Below are 26,175 nucleotides of genomic sequence, written 5' to 3'. Positions count from 1 at the left end.
AGCGGTCTCTCTGGACAGGGTATGGGCTCTCCTTCCCCTTCCCCAACACACTCAGGTGCTTGTCTCAGGGGAGACCAGGTAAACTTATACTTACGGTTACTACGCTGAATTTTATCTATAGAGGTCTTCACCAAGTAGTACGGACTCGGAGAGAAATTAGGAATTAAGTCCGCCTGAGTAAGTGAAGGAAGGCGTCAAGGAGGAGGTAACTTCAGAGCTGTGTTTTAAAGGGTGAGTGGAAGTTCTTAGTGTTTTGCAATTCCCCTGCGTTAAGATTTTGCTATTGATTTATAGCTTTTCATGTTTCCTGAGAATTCTGTACAACCCAACCTTTCAAACTTTATTTAGTAAATTCTGTGACCAAATTCTAACTAGTGAGGGGATGACAGAAGGGTGGATGATAGCATCGTCACCCTGTGGGAGCTAACCACTGGGATAGTAACAAGTGTGCCTACCTATGTGACAGGTCACTTTTCAAGATCGGTTTAAGTCCTAGACTAGGAGGCACAGCTGTTTCCTTCACTGCTCTACCTCTGGTTTCAATACTGTTCTTGACCATCAGTAGGTCCTGCATAGAGGCTGGCTGAGTAGAGGAATGCTTAGTGTGAGAGGAAGATTTGATCTGGACATGGTGACCGGGCAGGACCGTGTTGAACAGGCAAGGAGGGGAGAGTGTCTACTGTCCTACATGGTTTCGTCTTTCTGATGGGCAAGTTTGTGTCACCAACTGAATCACGAACATCCTAGGGAGGGGGCTTTGGTTCATGCATCTCTTATATTCAAAGGTAACTAAGGTAGTTTTAAAAAAAGATTTATTTATGTATTTTAGAGAGGGAGAGAGAGCACGAGAGAGAGAGAGAGAGGCAGAAGGAGAGGAACAGAAAAACTGAAGCAGACTCCACACTGAGTGTGGAGCCCACCGTGGGGCTTGATCTCATCACCCTGAGATCACAATCTGAGCTGAAACCAAGAGTTGGATGCTCATCGACTGCACCACTCAGGTGCCCTGGGGAACTTGGTACTTAGTAGATAGCCATAAATATTAGTTGGATTCAAAGGTAAGCTAAGATATTAAAAGACTTTAACTGAAAAATTAAAAAATATTAGTGGTGGGAAAGGATGACTGCTTTTTTTTTTTTTTAAGATTTTATTTATTTATTTGACAGAAAGAGATCACAAGTAGGCAGAGAGGCAGGCAGAGAGAGGGGAAGGGATGCTGAGCGGAGAGCCCGATGCGGGGCTCGATCCCAGGACTCTGGGATTATGACCTGAGCTGAAGGCAGAGGCTTTAACCCACTGAGCCACCAGGCACTCCAAGGATGACTCCTTTCAAATGTTCCTTAGTTTTCCTCTACCCAAACTAGGTTTATTTGTGTCTGATTCACATATTAGTGGATAAACATGCACTTGCAGGTATTTGTGTATATCCCCTCCCCTCTGCGTGGAGATTACGATTCTGCAGTCGAGCAGGACAGACAAGACAGACAAATATCCTCATTTGGAGAATAACTTCAAGAACTCAAAAGCACATTTGGCAGGTTCATCTGGGCTCCTGTCCTGGAAGAGGAGAAAGGGCTCAAGCTATTCTCGATAGCTATGATGATTAAGGTTCCCTGAAAAGGTCCTAGTGTTTCTCGCCCCTCTCCTTACGTGGGCTTGCGCTGCCCAGGCTCGTGTGACAAAGCATCTTCTGCTTGCACATAGGCTGCCTCTGGGACAGAATGGCTCTTGCTTCGCTACCGACAGGGCTGTGGTGCAGCTGCCTGTGCTCCTCTTGTTCTGGTAACGCCAAACTGTAATGATGAAAATTCTGGAAGGCCATTCCTCTGAGGTCATGTGCTTTAGAGTTCACCTAGAGCAAGCAGAAGTATGACCTGAGCAGGGGAGGTTTCAAAATTCATTGGCTCCAAACAGGCCAGTCTGCCCTAGGAATAAGCCAGAATGAGGTGGGGTGCACAGAGCAGGATCTAGGTACCTGGATAGGAAAGAGTGACAGTGTTAGGTGTGTGAGTACCTAGGGGAGAAACGACCAAGTGGACACAATGTATTCCAGGTTCTGGAAAATTCCACGTTGTGAGTCCAGGTTCATGTCCAATGGGAATAAAATCTCTCTCCTTCTATAACTGTTTGACTCTGCCAAACCTCCCTGCCCCAATCCTGAGTTCCCACGATCCCACCCCTGGGGTGTCCAATGTCCCTTTGATTTAAGGCAATTATGGCAATAGGCATTCTCCTTGAATGTACAAGAGAAGTGATACCTCATGGAAATGATTTTCAAAAAAATTTTTTTTGTTTTTTGTCTTAACAGAAAACCCCTTTTGTTCCTAATAATAAAATCTGCTCTGGCCAAAACCGGCAAGGGGGCCTGGCCCTTCCTCCTCAGGCTTACTTTGCTGGGGCTGGTCTCTGAGACATTTGGGCAGAAGCCCGAGGACGCTGGGAACACGTTGAAAAGGCTCTGCTGCCAACAAACCAACCACACAGACTCATTTGTGGGACCATCAGGGAAACTGGGATGTAGACTGGGGCTTAGATGAAACAAAGGACTTACTGCTCGTTGTCTTGGGTACGATACGGTGGTATGGCTTTGTGAGAAAGTCATTGGTATCCTAGTTATGGGAGAAATGTCCTTATTTTTTTAAAGATTCCTATCCCATGATGTCTGCATAAAGGGGTTTGCATAAAGAAGAAGTAAACGTGGAAACATGAAAATAATGTTACAACCAGGTGGTACTATCATAATATTCTTTCTGAAAAACACGAAAGCGATCTTTTTGGCTATGGCAGACATAGGCATCACAGAAGGAAGGAAGAGGTTACCCACAGAGTTCTCCTCTGAGGCCTCAGAGGCCAGGAGCAGAGCAGTGCCCAGAGGCCATGTGGGGTGGGGGGAGCGGTTGTCTGGCATCCCCTCCAGCCACTCACTGCCCGCAGTGTTGGCAGGACACCAGATGACACGAAGTGCTGAGCCCCAGGAGCGTCCTTGTTGGCCGTGGGCCTCTCCTGCCTGTCTCCTCTGAGTCGGCAGGAGCCCCTGGGTGCCCTGCTCTCACCAGGCATCTGAGAACTGACAGGAGAGCTGCGTGATCACCGTGTGGCTTTTCTTCATCTCCTGGGTATCCAGGGATCCAAGGAGAGCAGCTCTTGTCACCAGGAAGCTTCCAGAGGTCTGCTGGGACCAGACTGCCCTTTCCCTTCAGAGACTCCTTTTGGACGGCCGCCAGCCGGAGCCAGCACTATTCCCGATTCTCCTCGCCCCGCACTCTGCTGTCGTCAGCCTAGGAGCCGACTTGTAGAGCCTGAGAGGAAAGGGCCTTGTGGAAGCAAGAAATACAGCTTCCCAAGCAGAGCAAGAGTCCCCCGGGACGTCGCTGATGGGGGCTGGGGGGGCGCTGGATTCACCCAGCTTCATTGACTTCCGCCAAAATGTTTCCTTTTGAAATCCTTCCCACAGACATTTAGAGGGTGTTTCTCTGTGTCGGGCACAGCACAGGGCACTCCCCAGGGTCGGAGGCCAGTAGTATCTCCCAGGGACAGTGAGAACTCAGGAGGAAACGCCCAAGTGACTTCCTGCAACCAGGGACACTTAGAAGCCCTGGCCTCCAGCTGCAGACCTGCGGCTGATAGGTGACACCCCCGGCAGGCACGTCTCCCTGCGGCTGGCTGGTGTCACCCCAGACGGGCCCATCTCCCTGCGGGGTGAGCTGGGGGCTGGCAGGTGACTCTGCCCTTCGGTGAGGATTCCGCTCGTCAATATCCCGCTCCGTAGCTGTCCAAGGTCAGGAGCTCAGGTCTCTGGGGATACAGGCCACTCACACCTCCCAAGAAGCAGGGGTGCAGGAGGCCAATTTGCAACTGAGTAACAAAGGAGCGCGGCTGGCCGGTAACCAGGATATTCACACCTGCCTTCCGAGACACCCATTTGCCGGAATGGAATTTATAACCAGGACGTTGCTTGGTGAGCCCAGAATCAGCCCAAAGAGGGGGCGGATGGAGAAGGAGGTTTTACTCCGGCAGTGGAGAGACAGAGGAAGAGCCCCGCTCAGGCCCCCCCACACCTAGAACACCTCCAGCCGACTTTTTTCATGATAAAGTTTCTTTCTGAACACCTATTCATTTGTTAGCCACATAACAGCCTTTGGAAAGGTTACAACTTTGCCGTAAGCGTGCGGGGCTAGATTCTGTCAGTCAGTCAAGTTGAAACTTGGGCCTCGTGTGGCCTCATGTCATCCCACGATGACATGTTTTAGAAAGTGCTGGCTTAAAAAAGTAAAATAAGCAGCAAAAACCAAGCAGATTTTTGATGGTGTTTCATGTTAGGACTTCACAGGGCCCTTCACGTGGGGAGCTTAGTCGGTTAAGCTTCTGCCTTCAGCTTGGGTCTTGGTTCCTGGGATCCTGGGATTGAGCCCTGCGTGGGCTCCCTGCTCAGCACGGAGTCGGCTTCTCTCTCTGTCACTCACCCCCTGCTCATGTTCTGGCTCTCTCTGGCTCTCAAATAAATAAATAAAATCTTTAAAAAAATTTTTTTAAAGAACTTAACAGGACCTTTTAGATATTGATAAGATAGGTAAATACTGATAGATACTGATGTCTATTTGGCTCTCCAACTCAGCCTCACTGCATGGTCCAAAATGAGTGTCTAAAGATGGCCAAGAGTGTCCACTTTCGTTTGCTCTTCTGGCTTCATGTTGGTCTCTGGCTCTTTCTGACCTCTCCCCGGAGTCAAGGGGTACATTTTTCTGACGTCTCAGAGGCTGTGCACCCATGCTGACAGCATTGGAACTCAAGGTCAGAGACAGCCTGTCCCCCTTCTGGAGGGATGCTCCCATTTCTTAGCCAGCTCAATTTTTTAGATTCTAGAACAATTCGTCTCCATCCAGAAGCTGCAGTTCCTTTTCCCCAGTCAGTCTTCCCTCCCACAAGGACTTCCTTCCTTCTTGCTTTTATCCCAAGTTCATCATCCCATGTCAAATCTGCCTCAAATCTCATCACCCCCAACCCCTCCCAAAGCACCTCCTGACTTCCTTCCACCCGCCCTGCCTCACTCGCTGGTTCTGATAACCTTCCAGAAAGGCTAAGCCCGTACTGAGGGCCCCACAACGCAGAAACCAAAAAGATAAGGAAAGCACAGCTCTGGTGAACGTATCCCGAAAACTTCAACTGTAGAATCTGGAAAGAAGTTTTTTAAACGTCGACATCCACATGAACCTTCAGTGTTGTTTATTTTAGATTATACTCGGAGAAGGCAGACCATCCATCTTCTTTTCAGGGCTTGGGGCCTCTGCCAGTGTAAATGGAATCGCTATTTTTGGACTATTTTTATTTGTTTGTCATCTACAGCTTTCCAGCGTCCACAAGGAATTGGTGACAGCCTCCCATAAAAGAAAGCACATCTATGACGGGGACTGCCATGTGGCATCTGTCCCTCCCGTGCGGCGTCCCTACCCTTACCTCCGGCCAGGCGTAGTGCCAACACCGCTGAATGACCTCCTGTTCCCAGCGTCCCTCGCGAGGCTGTCCTGGGCACAGCTGCCCGAGTCATCTTCCTAAAACACACAGTAATTATATTACCTTCCTGCTTTGGGGTCATTTCCACCTGCGTGGCAGGCTGCCTAAGACATAAGCTACACTTCTCTGTGTTTCCAAGGTCCTGGTGACTCTCAGACTTCAGAGGGGAGCTTACTTCAAATGTGACCACCTGGTTCTCGTCTCCAGAGACGCTCGGCGGATGAGACCAGGCTGAAGTCGGGACGCTGCTTTGGATTTCCAGGCTGGTACCTGCAGCAGTCGTGGTGCTGCAGGTCTATGGACTACAAGCTGAGAACTGTTTTCTTGGAAATCTGGTCAGGACATAGGTAATGGATAGAAGTTGAGTTGAGTTGTTCTGAAATTAATTCACTTTATCTGCCCTGAAAAGATTTTATTTCCTTTCTTAAAATACTTATTTATGAGACACAGAGAGAGAGAGAGAGAGAGAGAGAGAGCACGAGCTAGAGGAAGGGCAGAGGGAGCAGCCACTCAGCAGGGAGCCCGATGCGGGGCTCGATCCCAGGACCCTGAGATCATGACCTGAGCCGGAAGGCAGCTCAACCAACTGGGCCACCCAGGCGCCTCAAAAGGATTATTTGTCCCCATTTCCTTCTCCCCAGCATCTGGTAGAGTGTTGATTAGTCTCGTGCTGAAGTGAGTTTTTAAAATATTCGGAGAAGGGAAGAGGAGGAGGGGGCATCTCCGTGGCTTTCCCTGCACCCCTGTGGTGTAGTGAGGTGACACCTGGGAGACACATGGTATCCTCTGTGACCTCCAGCTGTCAGTCCCTCCCGTCTCCGCTTGCCCCGTCACCATTTGTCCCTCCACGGCACAATTCCAAAAGTAGCTATAGTTTGTGGAAATATATTTTAGGCCCTAATCTTCCATCCGAATGTTCACTTTTTAAAAAGAGAAAAGAAAGCCAGAGCCAGAAGGAACTGTAGAGAGCAGCACTGGGCATTTTCACTGAGGACTTACTATGTACTACGCTCTGGTAAGCACCGCACACGCATAATCTTTAATCTTCACAATAACTTGCAAGGGGGTATTAAGTGTCCCCATTGCATAGATAAAGAAACTGCCTGCTTACCTTCCACGACATCACAATGACTCAAGCAAGGGCAGTTAGGAAAAAAAAAAAAAACCCAAAAAACAAACAAACAAAAAAAACGGCATAAAGACATATCCTCGTATTCCAGAGTCAACCCTTAGGCACGTCTGTCATGAAGCTCCAAAAGGAAAGGGCCAAAAGAGGGAGGAAAAACTCAGTCTCAAGGCACTTCCTAAACAGATAGGAAATGGCCCTTCTGTTCCTAAGTGTTCACCGACTGACTTTTTCTTGCATATGTACCCATATCCCCCAAAAGGCGTGGACGTGTTGGGGGCTCTATAATCTGTTCTGTTTATCACCAGCCAAAGATGAGTTATTAAAGGTACTGGCCCTGCCTCAGGCCCTGATTCCATTTAACCAATCAAGGTTCTGTATCTCAGGAATAAAAATACCTCTCTGGCTCAGACCAGCCATCCGCAGAATTGCTGTCACCCCAGGCTTGAAATCTCTGCTCCTCTTGGGGCGTCTTCCTCACCTACACTTCTGAGTTGTAGTCTTTCTGGCCACCTGGTGAGGTTCCCTCTCTGGGGTTCCCCATACTCACCTGGTGGCTCCCACCCTTCCTACTCCTTCTCCCCTCCATGCCTCACCCCACCCTGGGCTCTCCTGTCACAGGACTGACATGCTCGGTTGCACGACAAGGATGTCACTCCTGCCTCCAAGTGGACATGTTCACTTCCCTGTTTGGCTTCCAGAGTGACCCCCTGAGTGCTAGGATCTGTCACGAGGTGCCCAGCCAGAGTGGCCTCTGCTCTGTGTTTTCTAGCGTGTCTGGCGGTAGGGCTCTTCCATTTAACTTACTCTTTGATTTCATAAATATTCATCTCCCGAGGATCCCTGCCCAGCTGGCTTTGGGGCTCACTCTGCTGTGCTGCTCCGAGAGGCTCATACACATGCATTGACTGCCACTCTTTCCTTCTTTGAGGAGTTCCTTCCCATGGGGGACAATGTCTGGGAGCTTGGGAAAGGTCATCAATCCCCAGCATCTCGGGGTCTGAGTCTTGCAAATAGCCATCAGTCCCAGTGGGTCTAGCCATTAACGCTCCGTGAAGGTCCCCAGCAAACAGAGCCTCCAGCCTACCATTCCACACCCAGGCCACTCAGCCCAGATTGGTCATGGGCATACAAATGTGTCCCTTGCTGTATACTTACTGAGTTGCACTGCTAGCACACAGCCTATGTTCTCTGAATCCTAAATTAGGATGCGTGATCTGAGAAGCAGACCATTTGAATTTGAGTATGTCTCAGAAAGCCTGGGACATGTGGCCTTTAGTTAGTTAAGCCACACAAGACAGCTATCAGCAGCTCTCTGCAGCTACTGCTGCATTTACTGCTTGGGTGGGGAGGCATGGGCGACCGAGCAGGACCAAATTCCCGGCAAGACCCGTTAACCTGCATGGTTCGGCTGAAAAGAAGAGACTTTTCTGCAGTTCACGGCTGGGGATGAGGGGAGCCTTGAAAGCTGGTAGGGCTCGGATAAGTCGGGGGGCAGGGAGACAGCGTCTTCAGGTAAGGAGAGCATCAGAGCAAAGGCGTGGGGATGAAGGCAGCCATGTGGACAGGAGAGCCACGGGAGGCCAGCCTGGGGAAAGCAGAAACTTCGTGAACAATAGTGTCAGAGGCCAGGCTTAAGAAATTTCATGTGACTTAATCAGCAGAAAACCAGGGTGCCTGGGTGGCTTAGTGGGTTAAAGCCTCTGCCTTCAGCTCAGGTCATGATCCCAGGGTCCTGGGATTGAGCCCCGCATCAGGCTCTCTGCTCAGCGGGGAGCCTGCTTCCTCCTCTCTCTCTGCCTGCCTCTCTGCCTACTTGTGATCTCTGTCTATCAAATAAATAATAAAAAAATTTTTTTTAAAAAGGCAGAAAACCATGTGGCTACATGCACAGGGAACAGTGGGATAGGAAATCAGGCAGCAGAAAACATGGGGTCATTTGAGGGGCCTTCAGAGGCCAAGAGATCTGCTCGGGGCTTCTGTACTTAGTTTGCGAGCAGCTGAAGCATGTGCTCCTCGGGGTCTGGAGAAGGTTGCCTGAATGCTGAGCCCACACACTGTGTGACGTCCAGAAGCCCTTGCTCAACCCCGGGAAGCCTGGCTTCATGGTGGAGTTCTGGCCCAGAGCTCATTGCACGTCTTCAGCTGGGCCTCCATGGTGACCAAAATAAAATATGTTCAGTCCAGGCGTGAATTTAGGTCTGACCCTGGGCAGGGGATATGGGTGAGAGCCAGGGTGGGAGGTGTCTTACAGACAGGCATGGCCTTTCAGGATGAGCTCTATCACCTCACGTTCCCACAATACCCTGTGGTCTCGTCCCTCGTGTGACATGCTGATGTCCTCTGAGGGTCAGCTGCCAAGACCAGCCACTGATTGGGACTGAGGCTCATCTGACCCCATGACTTTGAATTTCTTAGCCCTCTTGACTCTGAATGTTCAGAATCAGAGCTATTTCTTGGGTTAGGTCCTCTTTCTCAGGTGGCCTGTTTCAAATATAAGCTACCTCCCAAGAGGGGTAGCATTTAGCTTTAATGGCTCAACATGGGTCAGGATAGGGAGGAGTTGTTCCACCAGGTAATCATAAAAGAGGCACTGTAGGTACCTGAGAGCTCAACCAGTCCAACCACCCCAGCTTACATTAGAGGAAGTTGAGGCCAGAGTGAAGAGGGGACCTCATCACGGACACACCGAACTACTGATGCTAACGAGGGAAGAGTGGGTTTCCCAGCTTCAGAGCCAGTGATCTTTCTTGATCCATCTTTCCAACAAGTGTTTATGGAGAACCCACCATGTGCCAAGAACCATGGTAAGAGCTGGGGATGCTATTATTGAGGGCGAGAAATAGACCCCTTTGGTCATTTCGTGCTGCCTACCTGTACACGTTGGAAAGATGAACGAGCTCTCTCCATTGCCCACCTACCAGTGGGGCACAGAATAGGGACGTGTTGATGAGTGAGAAGATAAATGGAGAGGAGTGTCTCTAATGCGTACTACTGTCTACCCATCCACCAGCCCAACCTGGGCAGTAAAGCCGTGGGGGTCCCTGGGCTGCCGGGTATGACGTTAGTACACTGGGAATGTAGAGGGAGGGTGAGGCAAGAAGGAAGGGAAAAAGAGGGCAGATCTCTGGAAACAGGCTTGTGAGGGCCCTGAGAACAACCTCCGCCCTGGCCCCACACCTTGCATATAAGATGAAGCAGGTGGTGGGCAGGTACACGGGCCTTCCTAAGGATTCATCTTGACACTACTTCTCTGGGGGTGGGGAAGGGGGATCCCTGGAGGAGAAAATGGCACTTGACAGTTGTCCCCCACCATCCCCCACCTCGGGCTCAGCAGCAGTGTCCCTCCTAACTTCTGTCCCCACCCCAGGGCCACTCTCTCCACAGCTCCTAGCCTCAAACACTCAAGCCCACTAAGTCAGCGGGGGACCAGCTTTCCTAGAAACTAGGAGGCTATGTTGTGCACTTGATTCTCTGGGAGTCATTACCACATTGCCATCATTTTATTAAATTTCAAGAACACTTAATGAGATCTGATAGCTACAATGAGCTTAAAAGAAAAGCTAAAATTTTCTCATGAACTCATGATAACAAATAAGAGAAGTTTCAACCGTCCTACAGAGGGAGTCAACAGTGGTGTTATTTGAGTGTAATAGAGTCATCTCCTGTTCTAAGAAGCCATGCCAGAGAGCTAAGCAGGCCTTGGAGACTTAATCCCAGCACCAGTGACACTGTCCAGCACTAACTTGGAGCTGTGCTCCGCCCTGGGGCCGGGCAAAGGGAACACCCAGACCTTATGAAGGGTCACTCATTTTTAGCTGCCTGCTATGTTTCTTGGTACCCGGATGTCTGGACACTGGATGTCCTCACCTGTACTTTGCACAGCCACATGTTCAGGGAGATGTGGTCTGAGAGGTTCCCACAGAGCCTGGCCTAGTGGGGCTGTTGGAATTCTTAGTGGCATTAGAGTCACTCCTTCTGTCTACTCTCCAGAAAATGTCAAAAGGCAGATTATATACTATGCACATCATTTATACTCCTTTTTCTACTCTTGGGAATATTTCAAATTTTCTGCAATAAAGTTGAAAAAAATGAAGGAACATTAACCAGCAGGGATATTTCATTTACTCATTTGTGCCCATTAAATTGTGATTCACATTTGACAAAAGTTTATTGAGCTTCTATTATACACCAAACACCAAGTTGGACTTATCAGCTTCAGGGCTGCTGGATCTTTTGCCTCTCAGCAGTGGATGAGATCTTTGGGATGAGCCCTGAGCATTTACACTTTGATCGGGAGATTCCCACGTACGGCCGGAGTGGAGAGCCACTGCCCTGAAAGGGTGCTGGGGAAAGCGTACATGGGTGGGCTTGCGTCCTGACTCTCACCTCCGATATCCATGTGATGCTGAGAACCTCATTTGTGTCTTTGGTTTTCAGGTTGAACTTCCTTCTGGAAAATGAGAGAATGGAACTTGATTGTCCCTGAGGTCCTTTCCATTGCTCCTCAGCCTCTTGGTCTGAACCAAAAGAATAAGTCCCTTTCAACACCAACATTCTGTGACTATACCAGCTATTTTACGGCAAGGGGAATAAATAGAGACTTTCTGGGAGTCCCTGAAATCAACACTGATTAGTCTACGCTCCTGTCCTCTACATCCGCCCCTTTTACTCATTGGATTTCCATAAATCTTGGAGTTAAACCAACTTAACAGAAGACAGTGGCAACAGCAAGGCCCGTTCCCGGTTGTAAAAGATGCATTAGTCCCAGTAATGGCCCATCTTCCCCAGACTGCTTCCTCCATCTAGACATTTATGAGACTGTGAATCAAGGGTTACCCAGGTAGGCAGAAATGCCAGTGCCTGATGGAAGATGAGTAGGACAAGAAGGGACCAGGCCTCTCTGAGAAATCCCAGCTCTAGCAATTAACTCAACGTGTTCTGAGTCCCAACCAAGAAGAGACCTCTGCAGGCCAGGCACCCAGAGGTTGTGAGAGAAAAATGTCCTTATCCACTTTCTTCCATCCAGGTTATGGTGTGGCATAAGAGAGACATACACTCCTCTCTTTGCTGGCTAGTAATAATGCAGGAAGGATTTTGAGTTCACCCTTTTGGCCAAAATGGAAGATTATTAAGAGAAGAAATATAGTTAAATATATAAAGAAAATGCTCATTTTTCATGATAGCTCTATTCCTGAAAACACTGTGTTTAAGTTGAATGTGTGGAAATGGAACATTTCTTTCTTCTTTAATTGAAGTGGCACCTACCAATTTTGATTCTGATTTCTCTGCATCTTAGTCTACTAGTCAGTAATGTAGAAACTGCCATTTAAATCCTAGGAAGCAAATCCTTTTGTAAAGGATTAGATTTAATTATTTGAGAAGTCATCTCTTTTTCAAATTTTAAAATATTTTTGGTGAAAGGTTTTACAAATCTTTATTATTCCCTAAAGATTCAACTTTCAATTTATACAAGGTCAGTTTCCAGTGGGGACCCATAAGTCACTGTTCCCATTACTACATTGGGAAGATGAGGATACAGGAAGTATGTAGGTGGGTGGTAGGTCTGTTTTGAGAGATTACTATATGCTCACCTACCAAACAGAAGGCCAGAAGGTAATGCTTAAAAAGCAAAACTGAAAAAATTGCAATGTATGTTTGTTACTTAGAAATATGGAGGTTGATAGCAAATAGAGCTAATGATGAGTTTTAAAAGGTGGCCTCTACAAGATGGGATTGGGAGGGAGACAAACCATAAGAGACTCTTAATCTCACAAAATAAACTGAGGGTTGCTGGGGGGAGGGAGAAAGGGAGAGGGAGGTTCGGTGATGGACATTGGGGAGGCTATGTGCTATGGTGAGTGCTGTGAAATGTGTAAGCCTGACGATTCACAGACCTGTACCCCTGGGGCAAATAAAACATTATATGTTAATAAAAATAATTAATAAAGCAAAACAAAACAAAACATAAAATAAAAGGTGACCTCTGTCAAGAAACACCATTAATCAAGTAAAAAAAAACCAATGACAAAACAAGAAAAAATATTTGCAATTTGAATGTCAGACAAGGGTTCATTACCGAAGTATATAAAGTTTCCAAAAGAGAAAATAAAAAGATCAACAATCACAGAAAAAGTCACTAGAGATATCAATAACCATTAGAAAAAGAAATAAGAATGGCTCTTGACAGGGACACCTTGGTGGCTCAGTCAGTGGTGCATCTAACTCTTGATTTTGGCACAGGTCGTGATCTCAGAGTTGTGAGGCAGTGGGGAGCCTGCTTCTCTCCTTCTCCCTCTGTCCTTTCCCTCTTGCTTGTCCATGCTCACTCTCTCTCTCTCTGTCTTTCCCTTTTTAAAATAAAACAAATCTTAACAAAAGCATTGCTCTTGACATTAAGACACTCAACTTCACTCATAATAAAAGGCACACAAAATACTGAAATACTGTTTTTATCTTACCAGATTGTCAAAAAATCCAAAATTTAAGAACACAGTGTTGGCAACACTATGGGGAAATGGGTACCCTCATACATTCCTAGTGAGAATGCAACTGGTCCACCTCCTAGAGAATAGAATTTGACAATATATAGGAAAACTGTTAATGTAAATAGCCTTTAACCCAGCAATCTCATTTCTAGAAGCCTACAACAAAGGTATACTGGCAAAGTATAGAAGGAAATATACAAGGCAATTTATTGAAGCACTATTTGTAATAGCAAAACTGGATTCAACAAAAATCCCCATCAAAGGGGATTCAATGCCTAGAGTTTGGTAAATCCACAAATTGGAGTGACAAGCAATTGCAAAAAGGAAAGAGGAACAACTATGTTCTCCTGTGAAGCTCTATTCTCTCTACTTTTGTATATGGTTAAAAATTTTTTAATAAAAATCTTTAAAAATAGAGAATTACTACCTCTAGGAGTTAAAAAATAGAGTAGTTCTGGGGGGATTGCTTTTTTTCATAACCACTGTAGAATTATTTGACTCTTTATATGTATGTATGTGTAAAAATAAGTATATTTAAAAATTAAAAGTGAAGAAGACTACCATGAACACAATACTTAATGGTGAAACTTTAAAAGCAGTCTCATTAAAGTCAGAAATATCAATGATGCCTGCTTTTCAACTTTGTAGTAGAGTCTTAGCCATCACAATAAGACAAGAAAAGGAAATGGACTGGAAATAAAAGACAAAGAATGATCATTGTTTGCAGACAATATTAAATGCACAGATAATTCAAAATAATTTACTTATAAAAGTGTGTAACAAAACTGCTGAATATAAGAGCAAGAGACAAATATCAGTATTGTTCCCATAACTAATCAGAAAATGTGATAAAACAAAACTCTGTATATAATGGCAACAGAAACTGTTAGGTATAGAGAAAGAGCTCTATCAAAAGATGGGACATCTACGAAGAAAATTATGAAACATTACAGAAGGACATAGTAATAGATCTGATTAAAATAAAAAACGTGAATTCTCCCAAAATTATTCTCTAAACTCAATACTTCCAACCAAAAGCTTAACAGAACTTTTTGTGGAACTAGAAAAACTGATATCAATTTCACAGCTTTTAAGACCATGAAAAGAATTTTGAAAATAAGAAAAAGAGGAAGGCTTGTTTTTATCATATATTAAGGTTTATTATAAAGCCTTAGTAATAAAAGAAAGAAATATTAGAGCAGGGATAAAAAATAAACCAATGGCACAGAACAGAGATCCCAGAGATAAGCTCACACATATTTTCAAACTCGATATATTTATTATACAGGAAATAATTGAGAAATGATGTACAACTCAATCAATGAAGAAATCGCTTTGCCATGTGGGGGAAAAAATGAAGTTGGGTTTTTACCCGACACATACACAAAAATAAGTTCCTGGTGGATTAAAGACCTAAATATGAAAAACAAATGTTAAACATGTTAGAAAGAAATATAGAGGGCATGTCTCTGTTCTCAAGATAGGGAACACAAACCAGTAAAGCAGGAATGATTAAAGAAAGTATTGATGACATTAAAATCTAAATTTTCTGGGTCACAAATGACCTCATAAACAAAGTTAAAAGATAAATGGCAAATAGAAGAAAATATCTGTGACTTATCAGAATACATAAGAGTTCATATCAGAATGTGTAAAATGTCCTGCACATAAGTATGAAAAATATCCTGGTCAAAAATGATGCAGAGAATAAGAACAATTCACAGAAGAGGAAACCCAAACTGCAAATAAATATATGGAAAGACACCCCAATAATCAGGAATCAGAGAAAAAATAAAAGCAAAATGAGATTCTGTTTTATACCAATCAGATTCGTGAAAATGAAGAAGTCTGACTGTGAGTCTGTCAGGAAAGCTGTGTGTAGCCAGTGGGAGAATAAATCAATACAATGAATTTAGAGATAAAAGTTAGGATATATCTCACCTAATTGAAAATTCATACTTTGAATGACCCAAGACTACCAATGCCCAGCATACACTTCTGGAAGTACACCCCAGAAAATTCTCATATATGGATACAAGGAGGCATACATAAGAATATTCGTTGTAGCATTTAAAAAAAAAATTGCAAAAAGGGGCTCCTGGGTGGCTTAGTGGGTTAAAGCCTCTCTGCCTTTGGCTCAGGTCATGATCCTGGAGTCCTGGGATCGAATTCCGCATCGGGCTCCCGGCTCCACGGGGAGTCTGCTTCTCTCTCTGACCTTCTCCTTGCTCATGCTCTCTCACTGTCTCTCAAATAAATAAAATCTTAAAAAAAAAAAAAAAGACTTCTGGGGACACACACAGGAATTCCTTCCGTTGGCTGCTCCCACCCAGCGCCCCAGGCCTCCAGGTCCAGCCCCTTCACCCCGCGCCCCTGTCCTATCCACATCAGCGCTCCCTCTCCACACGCGTCCTCCCTTTTACTTTCTGCCTTATGGCTCCAAGTTTCCCACCAGTGGCTGCGGTCAGGCCTCCGGCCAAGGGCTTGAGGGCTCCGTCTAGGGATGCCAACTCGCCCACCCATCCACCCCTGCAGATTCTGGACCCTTCGTGAGCTAACAGGAAGCCTGGGTCAGGGGACACCTCTAACAGCGCTGCCAGCCTTAGGGCCCCGCCTCCGGGAGTGACCCCCCCCCCTCGCTGCCTGTGCACCTGTCCGAGGGGCTCCGGGGTGCAAGCAAAGTCTCTGAGGCCCGAGGGTCTGGCAGGCCTGTGAGTGCTTGTCTTCTGCTTCTCTCGCTCTGTCGCTGCCTCGCTGTCCCTTCTGTCGCCCCAGCCCCGCCCCTCTTCCCAGCCTCTCGGTCCTCCTGCGGGCTGAGTGCCGGGGATCCTCACTCCGCCCTCCTCTGCAGGAGCCAACCAGCGCGGAGGGGCCGCGGGGCTCCCGCTGCAAGCGCATAAAACCCGCTTGGCTCCAGCCGCTGCGCTCCCTTCTCCGCCGGTCAGGGTGCCTGACCAGGCGCGGTTTTCCCTGGGGCTTGCAGTCCAGAGGGCGGCGCCGCTGGCCTCGACCTAGCCTCCAAGCAGGCTTAGGGACATTACTTTCCGCTTCCAGAAAAGTTGGGAGAAAGTGAATTTGGGATAGATTGGGAAGCGGTGGCAGCTCCTTCCCTTCCCCAAGTCTCACACTGCACACAGCCTCATTTCCTGACAGCCTGTCTCCCTCCCTGAGCCCTCTTGCCCTTTGCTCCTAAGCTTCCCCCCATTGTGTGATCAACATCTTCTCCTTCCTTATCTCTTTCTCCCTCCCTGTCTCTATTTCTCCCTATTGTCCCCTTCTCCCTGTCATTCCCCTTCTGCTTTCTCGCCAACGGAAACCTTCCCCTTCCCACTCCATTTCACCCATCAAGCCCCTCCACTTGCCCCCACACTGTCCACCCCTCTCTCTCCCCCTCCCCATCCCTCCCAGCAAAGTCAACCATGGATTCTGGGCCTGCCTGGGCTGCCAACCCCACTCCCCAGGGCACCTTGTCTGCCCCCAATGCCACCACACCCTGGCTGGGCCGGGATGAGGAGCTGGCCAAGGTGGAGATCGGAGTCCTGGCCACCATCCTGGTGCTGGCGACAGGGGGCAATCTGACCGTGCTGCTGACCCTGGGACAGCGAAGCCGCAAGCGCTCCCGCATGCACCTGTTTGTTCTGCACCTGGCCCTGACCGACCTGGGCGTGGCGCTCTTCCAGGTGCTGCCCCAGCTGCTGTGGGACATCACCTACCGCTTCCAGGGCCCCGACCTCCTCTGCCGGGCCGTCAAGTACCTGCAGGTGCTCAGCATGTTTGCCTCCACCTACATGCTGCTGGCCATGACGCTGGACCGCTACCTGGCGGTTTGTCACCCACTGCGCAGCCTCCAGCAGCCCAGCCAGTCCGCTTACCCACTCATCGCCGCCCCCTGGCTGCTGGCTGCCGTCTTCAGCCTGCCTCAAGTCTTCATCTTTTCTCTGCGAGAGGTGATCCAGGGCACCGGGGTGCTGGACTGCTGGGCACACTTCCACGTCCCTTGGGGGCCTCGCGTCTACATCACCTGGACCACCCTGGCCATCTTTGTCCTGCCCGTGGCCATGCTCACGGCCTGCTACAGCCTCATCTATCGTGAGATCTGTAAGAACCTCAAAGTCAAGACACAGGCCCGGAAGGTGGAAGGAAGGGGCTGGAGGACGTGGGACAGGACCTCACCTTCTGGCCCAGCTGTGGCCACACGGGGGCTGCCATCCCGAGTCAGCAGCATCAACACCATCTCCAGGGCCAAGATCCAAACCGTGAAAATGACTTTTGTCATCGTGCTGGCATACATCGCCTGCTGGGCGCCCTTCTTCAGCGTCCAGATGTGGTCCGTGTGGGACAAGAATGCCCCTGATGAAGGCAAGTGTGTGTTGGTGGGGGAGGGGGAGTGGAAAAGAACAGGGAAGGGAGAACGGCTTCCCAGGGCCTGGCCGGGAACAGATGAGGGAAGGAATTATCAAAGGTGATGCCTGTCCCCTGCGCAAAGGGGCGGCTACAACTCCCATCCAGCCCTCGGATGTCTGTGAATATCTTTTATGTAAAATTTCCATAGTTTAAATTTTGGGAACCTATTTAAACATTTAAAAATATTACGTGGTCTTAGCAAAATCTGACTGTTGGCAGATTTGGCCAACCAAGTACCTCCAGTTTCACAGAAGAGCATATTAGAATCATAGAATCACCGGGTTGAAATTTTCAAATTGTCTGGGATGACGATTGGCGACCATGGCCGAGAGCTGTGTCTCTTAGCTCTCTCCCCTCCTGAGCCTGGGCATGACTTTGAACTCCTTCTCAGCAACCGCTTCCAATTAATGATCCTGTTGGCACATGACAACCCTGAAATTTCAAGTTCAACCCTTTCATTTTGCTAAAGGGCAGAGAAGCTCAGAGGGGAAAGGTGACTTGCCCAGGACACAGGACCCCCCAGGACATAGCCATGGGGTAGCAAAGTGAAAAGTTGAAAGTAGGCCTGCTATCCCCTTGTGTCTTTTTTCCCTCACCTCCTGCTCTGCTCATAATCCTGGATCTGGACATGGTGAGCAGCGAGGACTTCTTCCTACGTGAAAAACAAAATGGGATCCTGGGATCTTCCATGAAGACCATGTTCTGGTGGGCACAAAGGAGGCCTTGCTACTGTCATTTTTCTGGCATGAGGTCGAGGGAAACCTCCTGAGCTTTAGACACTGCAGGACAGTCCAGCTTTCTGAGGATGAGTGTGTACTCTGGGAGGTAGGACTGTGTGTGGGCAGCTTAAATGTTGAAGACAGTGTTCAAAGACGTCCCTTCCTGCTCCCCTAAGAAGAGTGGGATGTGGGGACAAGAGCAAGTTAACTCGTCTGCGTGTTTGTGAATGGGGGTGTCTGGGTTCTATGCAGTGCAAGTCATGTGCATGGCCCGGGATGTATAATGGGTGCAAATGTAACCCTCCCGAGAGAGGTCATAAGCACAGGTTCTTCCGGAAGCTTCCTGAGAGTTTGCTGACCAGCAGACCCACGCTACCAATTCCTACCAGCTCCCAGTGGATCCCCATTGCGGTGTGCTTTTGTTTCTAATCTCATTTTGCTCATCTTAGGACACACTCAAGACAAATACTTTGTCTTTCTGGAGAGACTAAATAAGGGCCAGACTGTTCAAGAATTGAACACAAGCCCGCAAGAGAAGTGTGAAAACAACACCAACCACTACGGTCCCAATTTGTTCCCTCTTTTGGACATCCCTCCAGACAGGAGGCTATTTTCAAATTACTCTTTAAGCAATGAATGCATTGATTCTAACTGACCAGAGGAAACCCACCCACCCCCGCTCTAGTCAAGCACAGAATAGAAGAAAGAAGAATAGTGCCAAACACATGGTCCTCGGTGCTTACCGGAGGCCTTCTCTGCTTTATGTCTGAGTAACCTGAGACTCAAGGAGGTGAAATAACTCGTCCATAGTGCCACTGCTAGTAAGACATGGTGCCAAGACCTGAACCGAGGTCATTATGGTCCGAGCATTAGCCAAGACCTGGCTTGACTTCCAACAATTCAGCTTAGCCAATGGCAGTGGGGGTGTGGGTGCGGTGGAGAGTCATTTGTCCCTTCATCGAAGAACCTCCTAGAAGATGGAGCCCCGTTGGTGTGGGCTTCCCTGCTTGCCCCCCATGTCACTACCCCTGAGCTTGCCCCTCAGTACGTCCCTACACACCTCACCTGCCTAGTGACTTAACCACTAACCCAGAGTTGCTCTGAGCAGGGAGGGCAGGAACAGTGTGTTACCTTACAAGGCAACGTGCTCTCTCTGGAAACTGGAAACCCTTTGAGGCCCTTCTAGTTGGGCTGAGATCCGCCATTACTTTAAACATACTTTCCAGGACACCCAGTTCCTTTCCAAAGCATTCCGGCTTCCTGGCCTCCTGTCTGTGAGTCTCTGGTTGGAGCCCGTCTGCTTGCCCTTGCTCTGCCCCCGACTGTCTGCTGAGGTCCTGCCAGGAAGCAGTCCGGGTCAGTCCGGGTCTGCCCTCTAGGCCTGAGTGGTGGACGCTCTGCAGACCCTGGCGCTCGGGCCCCATTTCCAGCCCCTGCACTGGGCCTGGCTCCGAGGGGGCCCAGTCAAACAGATGTTTCCCAGGCGAAGGCACTCATGGAAACCCTCCGTTCCTGTCCTCAAAGAGGGCAGGGATAGGGTGAACACCACCCCCTTAGCCAAAGCAGCTTCCCACATCTTCTGCAGCTTCTGGTGTTATAAGCCGGGGAGCAGGCCCCAATGTAGGGAAAATGAAGGAGGCTCGTTCATTGTTGGTCCCTCCTGCGCGTCTAGGTGCTCCCTGCTGCCCTTGACTCTCTGCCCTACATGGGTCAGTCCAGGCCCAGATACCTTTAGCTTCTCACCATTGTGCTTTATGTCTTCACCCCAGCGTCCTGACCCGGCACCTTCCCTTTGCTGGGGCCATACCCCGGAACACAGCTATGGGCCAGGTGCCCAAGGAACCAGAGTCTCTGAAGGTCTCATCGTGCTTTACAGAGTAGGCAGTTGAGTTTTGCCTTTGAGTTTGTTGGCTGAAACTGCACAAGAGTGCAGGTTGGCTGCCTTGGAGTCGGTGGGGTCGGTCGGCTTCACGACTGTGCCACAACCTTTAAGATTCTGTAGAGCTTTGACCTTGCTTTCAGTGATTCCATAGCCTCTGCAGAAGGTTCCGCAGTGTGCAACCTGTGCCACGGTCAGGACGTAGGGCAACCCGCAGGCGGTCAGAGCCCCTCCCGGAAGCCGTCCCACTGGCCTGTGGGGCTCCATGTGGTCATCAGAACGAATTTCATGTCTGGGAGAGATCTTATCAGCATGCACGCTCCCATTTTGACTGACCAAGAGAGAAATGAGTTTTTCCCTGCAGGACAGGGCATTCCTTGGGTACAATCCCTGAGGATACGAGCAAGTATTCATCTGGAACGGGATGCTTGGGGGCCCCGTTCCTAGCAGCTGCCCATCCACTGCAGTCAGAGATGAGGCCGTGGAACCTGCACAGGGGCCCATGGGGTTGATTGCCCTCCCAGGCCCCCAGCAGAGGCCTGGCACTGTCAGGGCTCCCATGCCCTACTCCTGAATGGCAGGATGAACAGCGCTGGACAGTGTGCACCCATATCTTCAACATAAATGAGAATGTGGGTCCAAGGGGCCTGAACTTGCTCTAAAATCATAGTTATTTTCCATTAAGTGAGGCAACTTCTGGGTTTTGGAACAATGACACCGTCTCCTGTTTGGACTAGTCCTGTCCCTGACTCTGTGTATACCTCAAAAGTCAACCTTGGAGCAACCTTAGCTCATACCCTTACCCTGTGGTCCCAGATGAGATCCAGTGACATCTGCGTCTGGAGCCGGAGTCCCAGCTCCAAGTCCCGCTGTGCTCCTTTCTGCTTCCCGAACCCGAGGGAGTCCTTTCTCCCCTCTGGGAGCTCAGTTCTGCGCAGTGGGGGCTTGGAATGTGTCCCACGTCCCACCCAGCTTGGTAATTCTCAGGCTTCTTGTGTTTCTCCTTCTGCAGATTCAACCAACGTGGCCTTCACCATCTCCATGCTCCTGGGCAACCTGAGCAGCTGTTGCAACCCCTGGGTCTACATGGGTTTCAACAGCCACCTGCGACCACGCCCCCTGCGCCGCCTGGCCTGCTGCAGACCCCGGCCCCGGCCCTGCCCGCAGCTCTCCAGCGACAGCCCCTCGGGCCGCCACACCACGCTGCTAACCTGCTCCAGCGGCCTGCCCACCCTCATCCTCAGCCCCAGGCTCCGTGGGGGCCCCGGGTCCGAAGGCTCCCGGAAGGGCTCAGTGCAGGTGCATGGCAAAGCCTCCACTGAGACCATCGCCTTTTAGGGAACCGTCGCCCGCGGGGCTAGCGAGGATCTCTGCCTGTGTCAGCACTGGCTGTAAAAGCTAGGAGGGCCCGGGTTGGAGTTAGGGGGAGCCCACTTTGAGGCAGGGTCAGGGGGCCAGAATGGCTTCGCTACCTTTGGTGTTACTGGTGCCTCTGGTATGCGGGCGGACGCTCGTTTGCTCCCAGTCTCACACCTTGGGAATCGGGGAGAGTCAAAGCTTCTGCTTCCCTGACCCTGAGCATTCACAGCGTGCCTGGGAACCCACCCATGTGGTCCATGTGGTGCCCCAGGTCTCAGGCAGGCTTAGGACGGCAAGGGGGGGTCCAGCAGGGGGCAGGGACTCTGGCTGGTCTCCCGCCTTGACCGTTTGTCCCCATCCTACCCTGAAGAGCACACTTGGTGCAACCAGGAGTGGGGAGAAGTGAAAACCGCGGAGAAGGGTCCTATTTCTCTACCCAGATCCTGGATTTGTTTGTTTTCTACGGGGAGGCTTCTTTCAGGAAGGAAACCAATGAGGAAGATGGGTACGGCAGGTGCACCAGCCTTGCCCGCTGTGCCGGCCTGTCTGCTGAAGGGGGATGGGGGGCTTAGTGCAGCACCTGTAGCTAGAAAAAAATCCATGGATGCTAGTGTTTCTCTCCCTGTCCCCCATCATTCACCTTTATAGGATGGGTGCCAGGGCAAAGCAGACCCTCAGGGGTGGTGCACGCTGGGAGAGAGCCGGTGAGAGAGGGAGGAAAGAAGATAAAAATGAGCCCAGTAAGAGAGTGGACAAAGTTTCTCTGAGGCAGCATGGCTTATTGGCTCTCCTTCCTCCCCCAACGGACCCACAAGGCACCTTCCTCTGGGACACCCAGAGGAGACATCCTTACAGAAAGTCTGGCTGGATCTATGCTCTGGATTTCCTTGAGGCTTTTCACAGCTTTACTGCGAGCCATGCCTGCCATGATGAAGTCGGGAGCCCAGGGTTTGAGACTCAGCTCTGCCTTCAGGTGCCTGTGTGTCCCCGGGCAGTCCCCTCCCTCTCTGGGCCTCTGTCTTCTCACCTGTTAGGACAGAGATGATCAACTTGCATCATCATGTGCCTTCATCTTTTCCATCTCTACCCTGTCATGACTTGGCAAGACTGGGCGTGGGGCTACAGTAGAGCCTTTTCTAACCAACAGGATCTAGAAGAAGAATTGCTGCATTTTCATGACAATGACTCAATTCTGGTGACTGTGGGTCCTGCCGTGGCTGTGCTGTCTGCTTTTGCTCTCAGTTCTGTGATGTTGAAACTAGGAGCGGCAGCCAAGCACATGGACTCTGGGGCTTTGCCCTGTTCCTCCTCATTATCTCCAGTGGGATTGAGACCCCAGGGTGACTTCCCCTCCCAAATTTCAGTTCTAATCTAAGAGATGGCCCTGGTGATGGAAAGAGCATCAGATGGAAAGTCAGGAGAACCGTGTCTCGGTTCTGCCACCACTGATGGCCACCGTGGGGAGAATGCTGATTAATCCTCCATCTCTGTTATGGGGGTCAAATAGGACTGTGGGTGTAAAAGTGGTTGGTAGACCCCGGAGCTCTCTGCTAGAAGACAGGGCTGCTGATGCAATGAAAAGCTCCTGAGAACAGCCCCAGCGACCAGGTCGACTGCCCTCTATTCCTATGGAACTGCAGGAAATGGCTGTAACTTTGAGCTTTAAGAGGTCTCTCAGCTCTGAGAAGCTTCCTTCGGCTTCCTTAAAAAGACCCTGAACTGTGTTGTAAATGAGCAAAGTGTCCCTAGCCTTCAGTACTAAACAACCGGGCAGTGGGACCTAGACCTAATGGGACCTAAACCTAATGGGACCAAGGCTCAAGGCAGAGGTGAGGGCCCACAGTCTCTCTTCACCACATTCTGTCGCCCATGTCAGTCCCTGACACCCAGCCTCTTCTTCCTTGTCCAACTGTCCTGGTGGAGCTGGGCTTAGGAGCCTCCCACACCAGCAAGTGCAGCAGAAGTTTCTCCTGCTTGTACGTGTAAGCCACCCCCCTCTTCACACCACAGGTCCGGTCCCTCGTGCCCAAGTCAGTACCGGGTAAACTGTTGCTTATCATGATGACTGGGAGGTAGGAGGGACACCACCTTTGTACTCCAAAGACCTGGGTTCGAGTCCTGCTCTTGTCCCTCTTCTATCTGTATGATCTTGGGCAGGTCCTCAAATCTCTCTGAGCCACGGGTTCCATATCAACTAGAAACAACAATGCCTACCTTTCCGGGGGAGGGGAGGGTGGGGTGTAAGACACTAGACCGTAAAACACTCTATAGGGGAGATAATGTCGGCCCGGCTCCAGATTGCTCCTGGTGAGTAACCTCCTATGGGAAGCATGAAAGAGGGTCTCTGTCGTCTGGGGTTAGTCTCACTTTGACAGCAAACCCCGGGAGAGATGGAACCATGCTGTCTCTGGGCTGGGCACTTTGATGAAGTGTTTATGCCTTCCTGTGGACTCTGGAGTACAGTGCTCAGTCCCAGAGAACCTGCATGGGAGCAGGGGGGTAAGGGGTGGTCAGGGCAGAGAATGGCAAGAGGGAATTGGTTGATTGAAGGTTTCTCAGAATGGTTTTTTTTATAGGCCAGTGAGTTTCCGGATGTCCAGGTCTGTGTTTTGTATGTAAATGGATCTTTTGTTTATCAAGGGGCTCTAGACTCAGCCCAGGCTGCAGTAGCTTACTGCTGGGTCAGGAATCTGGAGATGGGGTTACAAGTGGCCCATGAAACTCCATAACCAGGATGTTTCTGGGCGTGTTTGTTTCCTAGGAGCAGGGACAACGGGATATTCAAGCTGAAATAAGATTTGCTCCCCTTGAGTCGGGTGGCGATGGGGAAGAGAGTTTGAGGGGCTGGGGAGGGATCTTCACCCACTTAAGAGGAAAACATGAGTGTCCTGGGATTTGCCCTGTGGATCACAAGGTGGCAGTATGGAGCTGAAAGTGTGTCCGAAGCTGACCGGACCCACAGGGAAGCCTGCCTCTAGGCTCTCACACCCGCTACCTTTCCATACAAGTTCTGGAGTTCTGTCTCCTCCATTTCACCCAGTTTTCCGGAGATAACCTGGACACATGCTTCTCTCTGTCAAGCTCATGGAGGATGTATTTGTCAAGAAAGCACAAAGAAGGGCGCCTGGGTGACTCAGTTGGTTAAGCGACTGCCTTTGGCTCAGGGCATGATCCTGGAGTCCCCGGATCGAGTCTGACATCGAGGCCGACATCGGGCTCCCTGCTCAGCCGGGATTCTGCTTCTCCCACTGACCTCTCTCCTTGCATGTTCTCTCTATTAAATAAATAAGTAAATAAATAAATAAAATCTTCTAAACAACAACAACAAAAAGAAAGGACGAAGAACAAGGTCAAGGGGAGGGACTGAGTGTAGAGACTGTTGCCTGAAAAGATGAGTGTTTGAGAGAGCGAACAGGACCTCAAAAACACAGAGGAACTGAAGTTATTATAATGTCCTCAGTTTAGAGGCTGGGGCTTGGGGTAGGAGGCCTTTTGAGAGCCCCCTGGGCCCAGAAATGCATCCTGATCCCAGGAGCAAAAAGCCCACTGATGGTGGGCACAAAACACCTCCTCACTCTAGTGGGTCTCGTTGGCCAGGAGCACAGCATCGCTCATGGAGTTCGGCTGTGGTCGTAGTGGGCATTAGGATGCTAGCTCCGTTAGACCAAGACTCCGTTGATGACAGGTCATGTTAATTCTGGTCCACTAGAGAGTCCCAGTTCATAACTGGCATGTCATCAACCACTCGTTGCTGGTAGCAGATCAGTTTCTCTGTATCTTGTAAGATAAAGTTGAAGAGATTTTTAATTCGGTCCACACTTGCGGGGGAATCCAGAGTGGGGCGGTATGGTCGTTCTTGGATGTCCCGATGGCTAGTGTATGACATGGGAGAAAGTGACTTCGTTTTGCTGCATACTGAGCTCCTCAAAAGGTGATTACTCATACAGGCGACCGTTCGTACACATTTACATAGCTGACCTTCCAAGTTCACGGGGGTAAAAAGGACACTGTCTTTCCAGCAACATGGTGTAATGAACTTGTGGGTCACTTCACATTGTTAGCTGGCCTCAGCCATCAGCTTGTTGGCCCAAACTCCTTAGGACGGGAAATCAGCCCTCCTCTTCCCTTATCAGGGCATCTGAGAAATCATCTGCACCATCGATGGGCACCAATCTCCATTAGTCACTGGGCAGTCGCACGTTCCACCCTAGTTAGAGACAGGACCCTCCGAGAATGGACCAGCAATGGGGGCGGGGGCTAATTAACCTCCAGGATATATTTATTTGCTACAAGTATCATACCTTGGAAGCCAGTCATAACAGAGTTCCTTACAGACCTTAATGAGATGGTCAGTGGCATTCAAATCTCTGTGTTCACTGACATCAGCTCCCCGCTCCAGGCGGCCCTGGCACAGACTCCTGTGGTTCAGGACAGGTCAGTTCCTGGAGCATTTATGTAGAGCCAGCGCTGGGCAGGCCTGCTCCCTTTCCTTCTGCCTCTTCTCCCTTCAATTGACTTTTCAGCCTTCATTCTAAACTGAGGTCAGAAGTCACCCTTCTCTGGGATATTTTTGCTGATGATGTCAGGTCTCAACATTCCATACCCAATCTGCCCAAACATTTATAAGGTCTGTTTTCATTGCTCTGTGTTCATTTCCTTCTGTCACATGTTTGGTACAAGCTCTTACCT

At 49.5% G+C, this 26,175-nt stretch overlaps 2 protein-coding genes across 4 annotated transcripts; one reads left to right on the top strand and one right to left on the bottom strand.

The window, feature by feature from the left end:
- Window positions 1-1,190: 1,190 nt before the first annotated feature.
- LOC309849731 (uncharacterized protein) lies at window positions 1,191-16,875 on the bottom strand. Of its 3 annotated transcripts, none has more exons than XR_014303862.1 (4): window positions 16,785-16,875; window positions 11,027-11,090; window positions 5,687-5,843; window positions 1,191-1,852 (listed from the first exon to the last, which is right to left on the bottom strand). XR_014303862.1 is itself a non-coding variant. In XM_082702597.1 (4 exons), the coding sequence occupies exons 1-4, from the start codon at window positions 16,829-16,831 to the stop codon at window positions 1,541-1,543; spliced, it is 330 nt and encodes a 109-aa protein (XP_082558723.1). In that variant the 5' UTR covers window positions 16,832-16,875; the 3' UTR covers window positions 1,191-1,540. The 3 variants fall into 3 exon arrangements, 1 of the variants encoding a protein (XP_082558723.1); XM_082702597.1 differs by lacking the exon at window positions 5,687-5,843 and having other exon boundaries at window positions 1,191-1,557; window positions 1,651-1,852; XR_014303863.1 differs by lacking the exon at window positions 11,027-11,090 and having other exon boundaries at window positions 16,785-16,868.
- On the top strand, window positions 16,511-22,052 carry AVPR1B (arginine vasopressin receptor 1B). Its single transcript, XM_082702596.1, has 2 exons — window positions 16,511-17,490; window positions 21,140-22,052. The coding sequence occupies exons 1-2, from the start codon at window positions 16,545-16,547 to the stop codon at window positions 21,463-21,465; spliced, it is 1,272 nt and encodes a 423-aa protein (XP_082558722.1). The 5' UTR covers window positions 16,511-16,544; the 3' UTR covers window positions 21,466-22,052.
- Window positions 22,053-26,175: the final 4,123 nt, after the last annotated feature.

The sequence above is a fragment of the Mustela nivalis genome (genome assembly GCF_964662115.1).
Source record: "Mustela nivalis genome assembly, chromosome: 16".
In the NCBI taxonomy this organism is placed as follows: domain Eukaryota; kingdom Metazoa; phylum Chordata; class Mammalia; order Carnivora; family Mustelidae; genus Mustela; species Mustela nivalis.
This window is presented reverse-complemented; position numbering and strand designations above follow the sequence as displayed.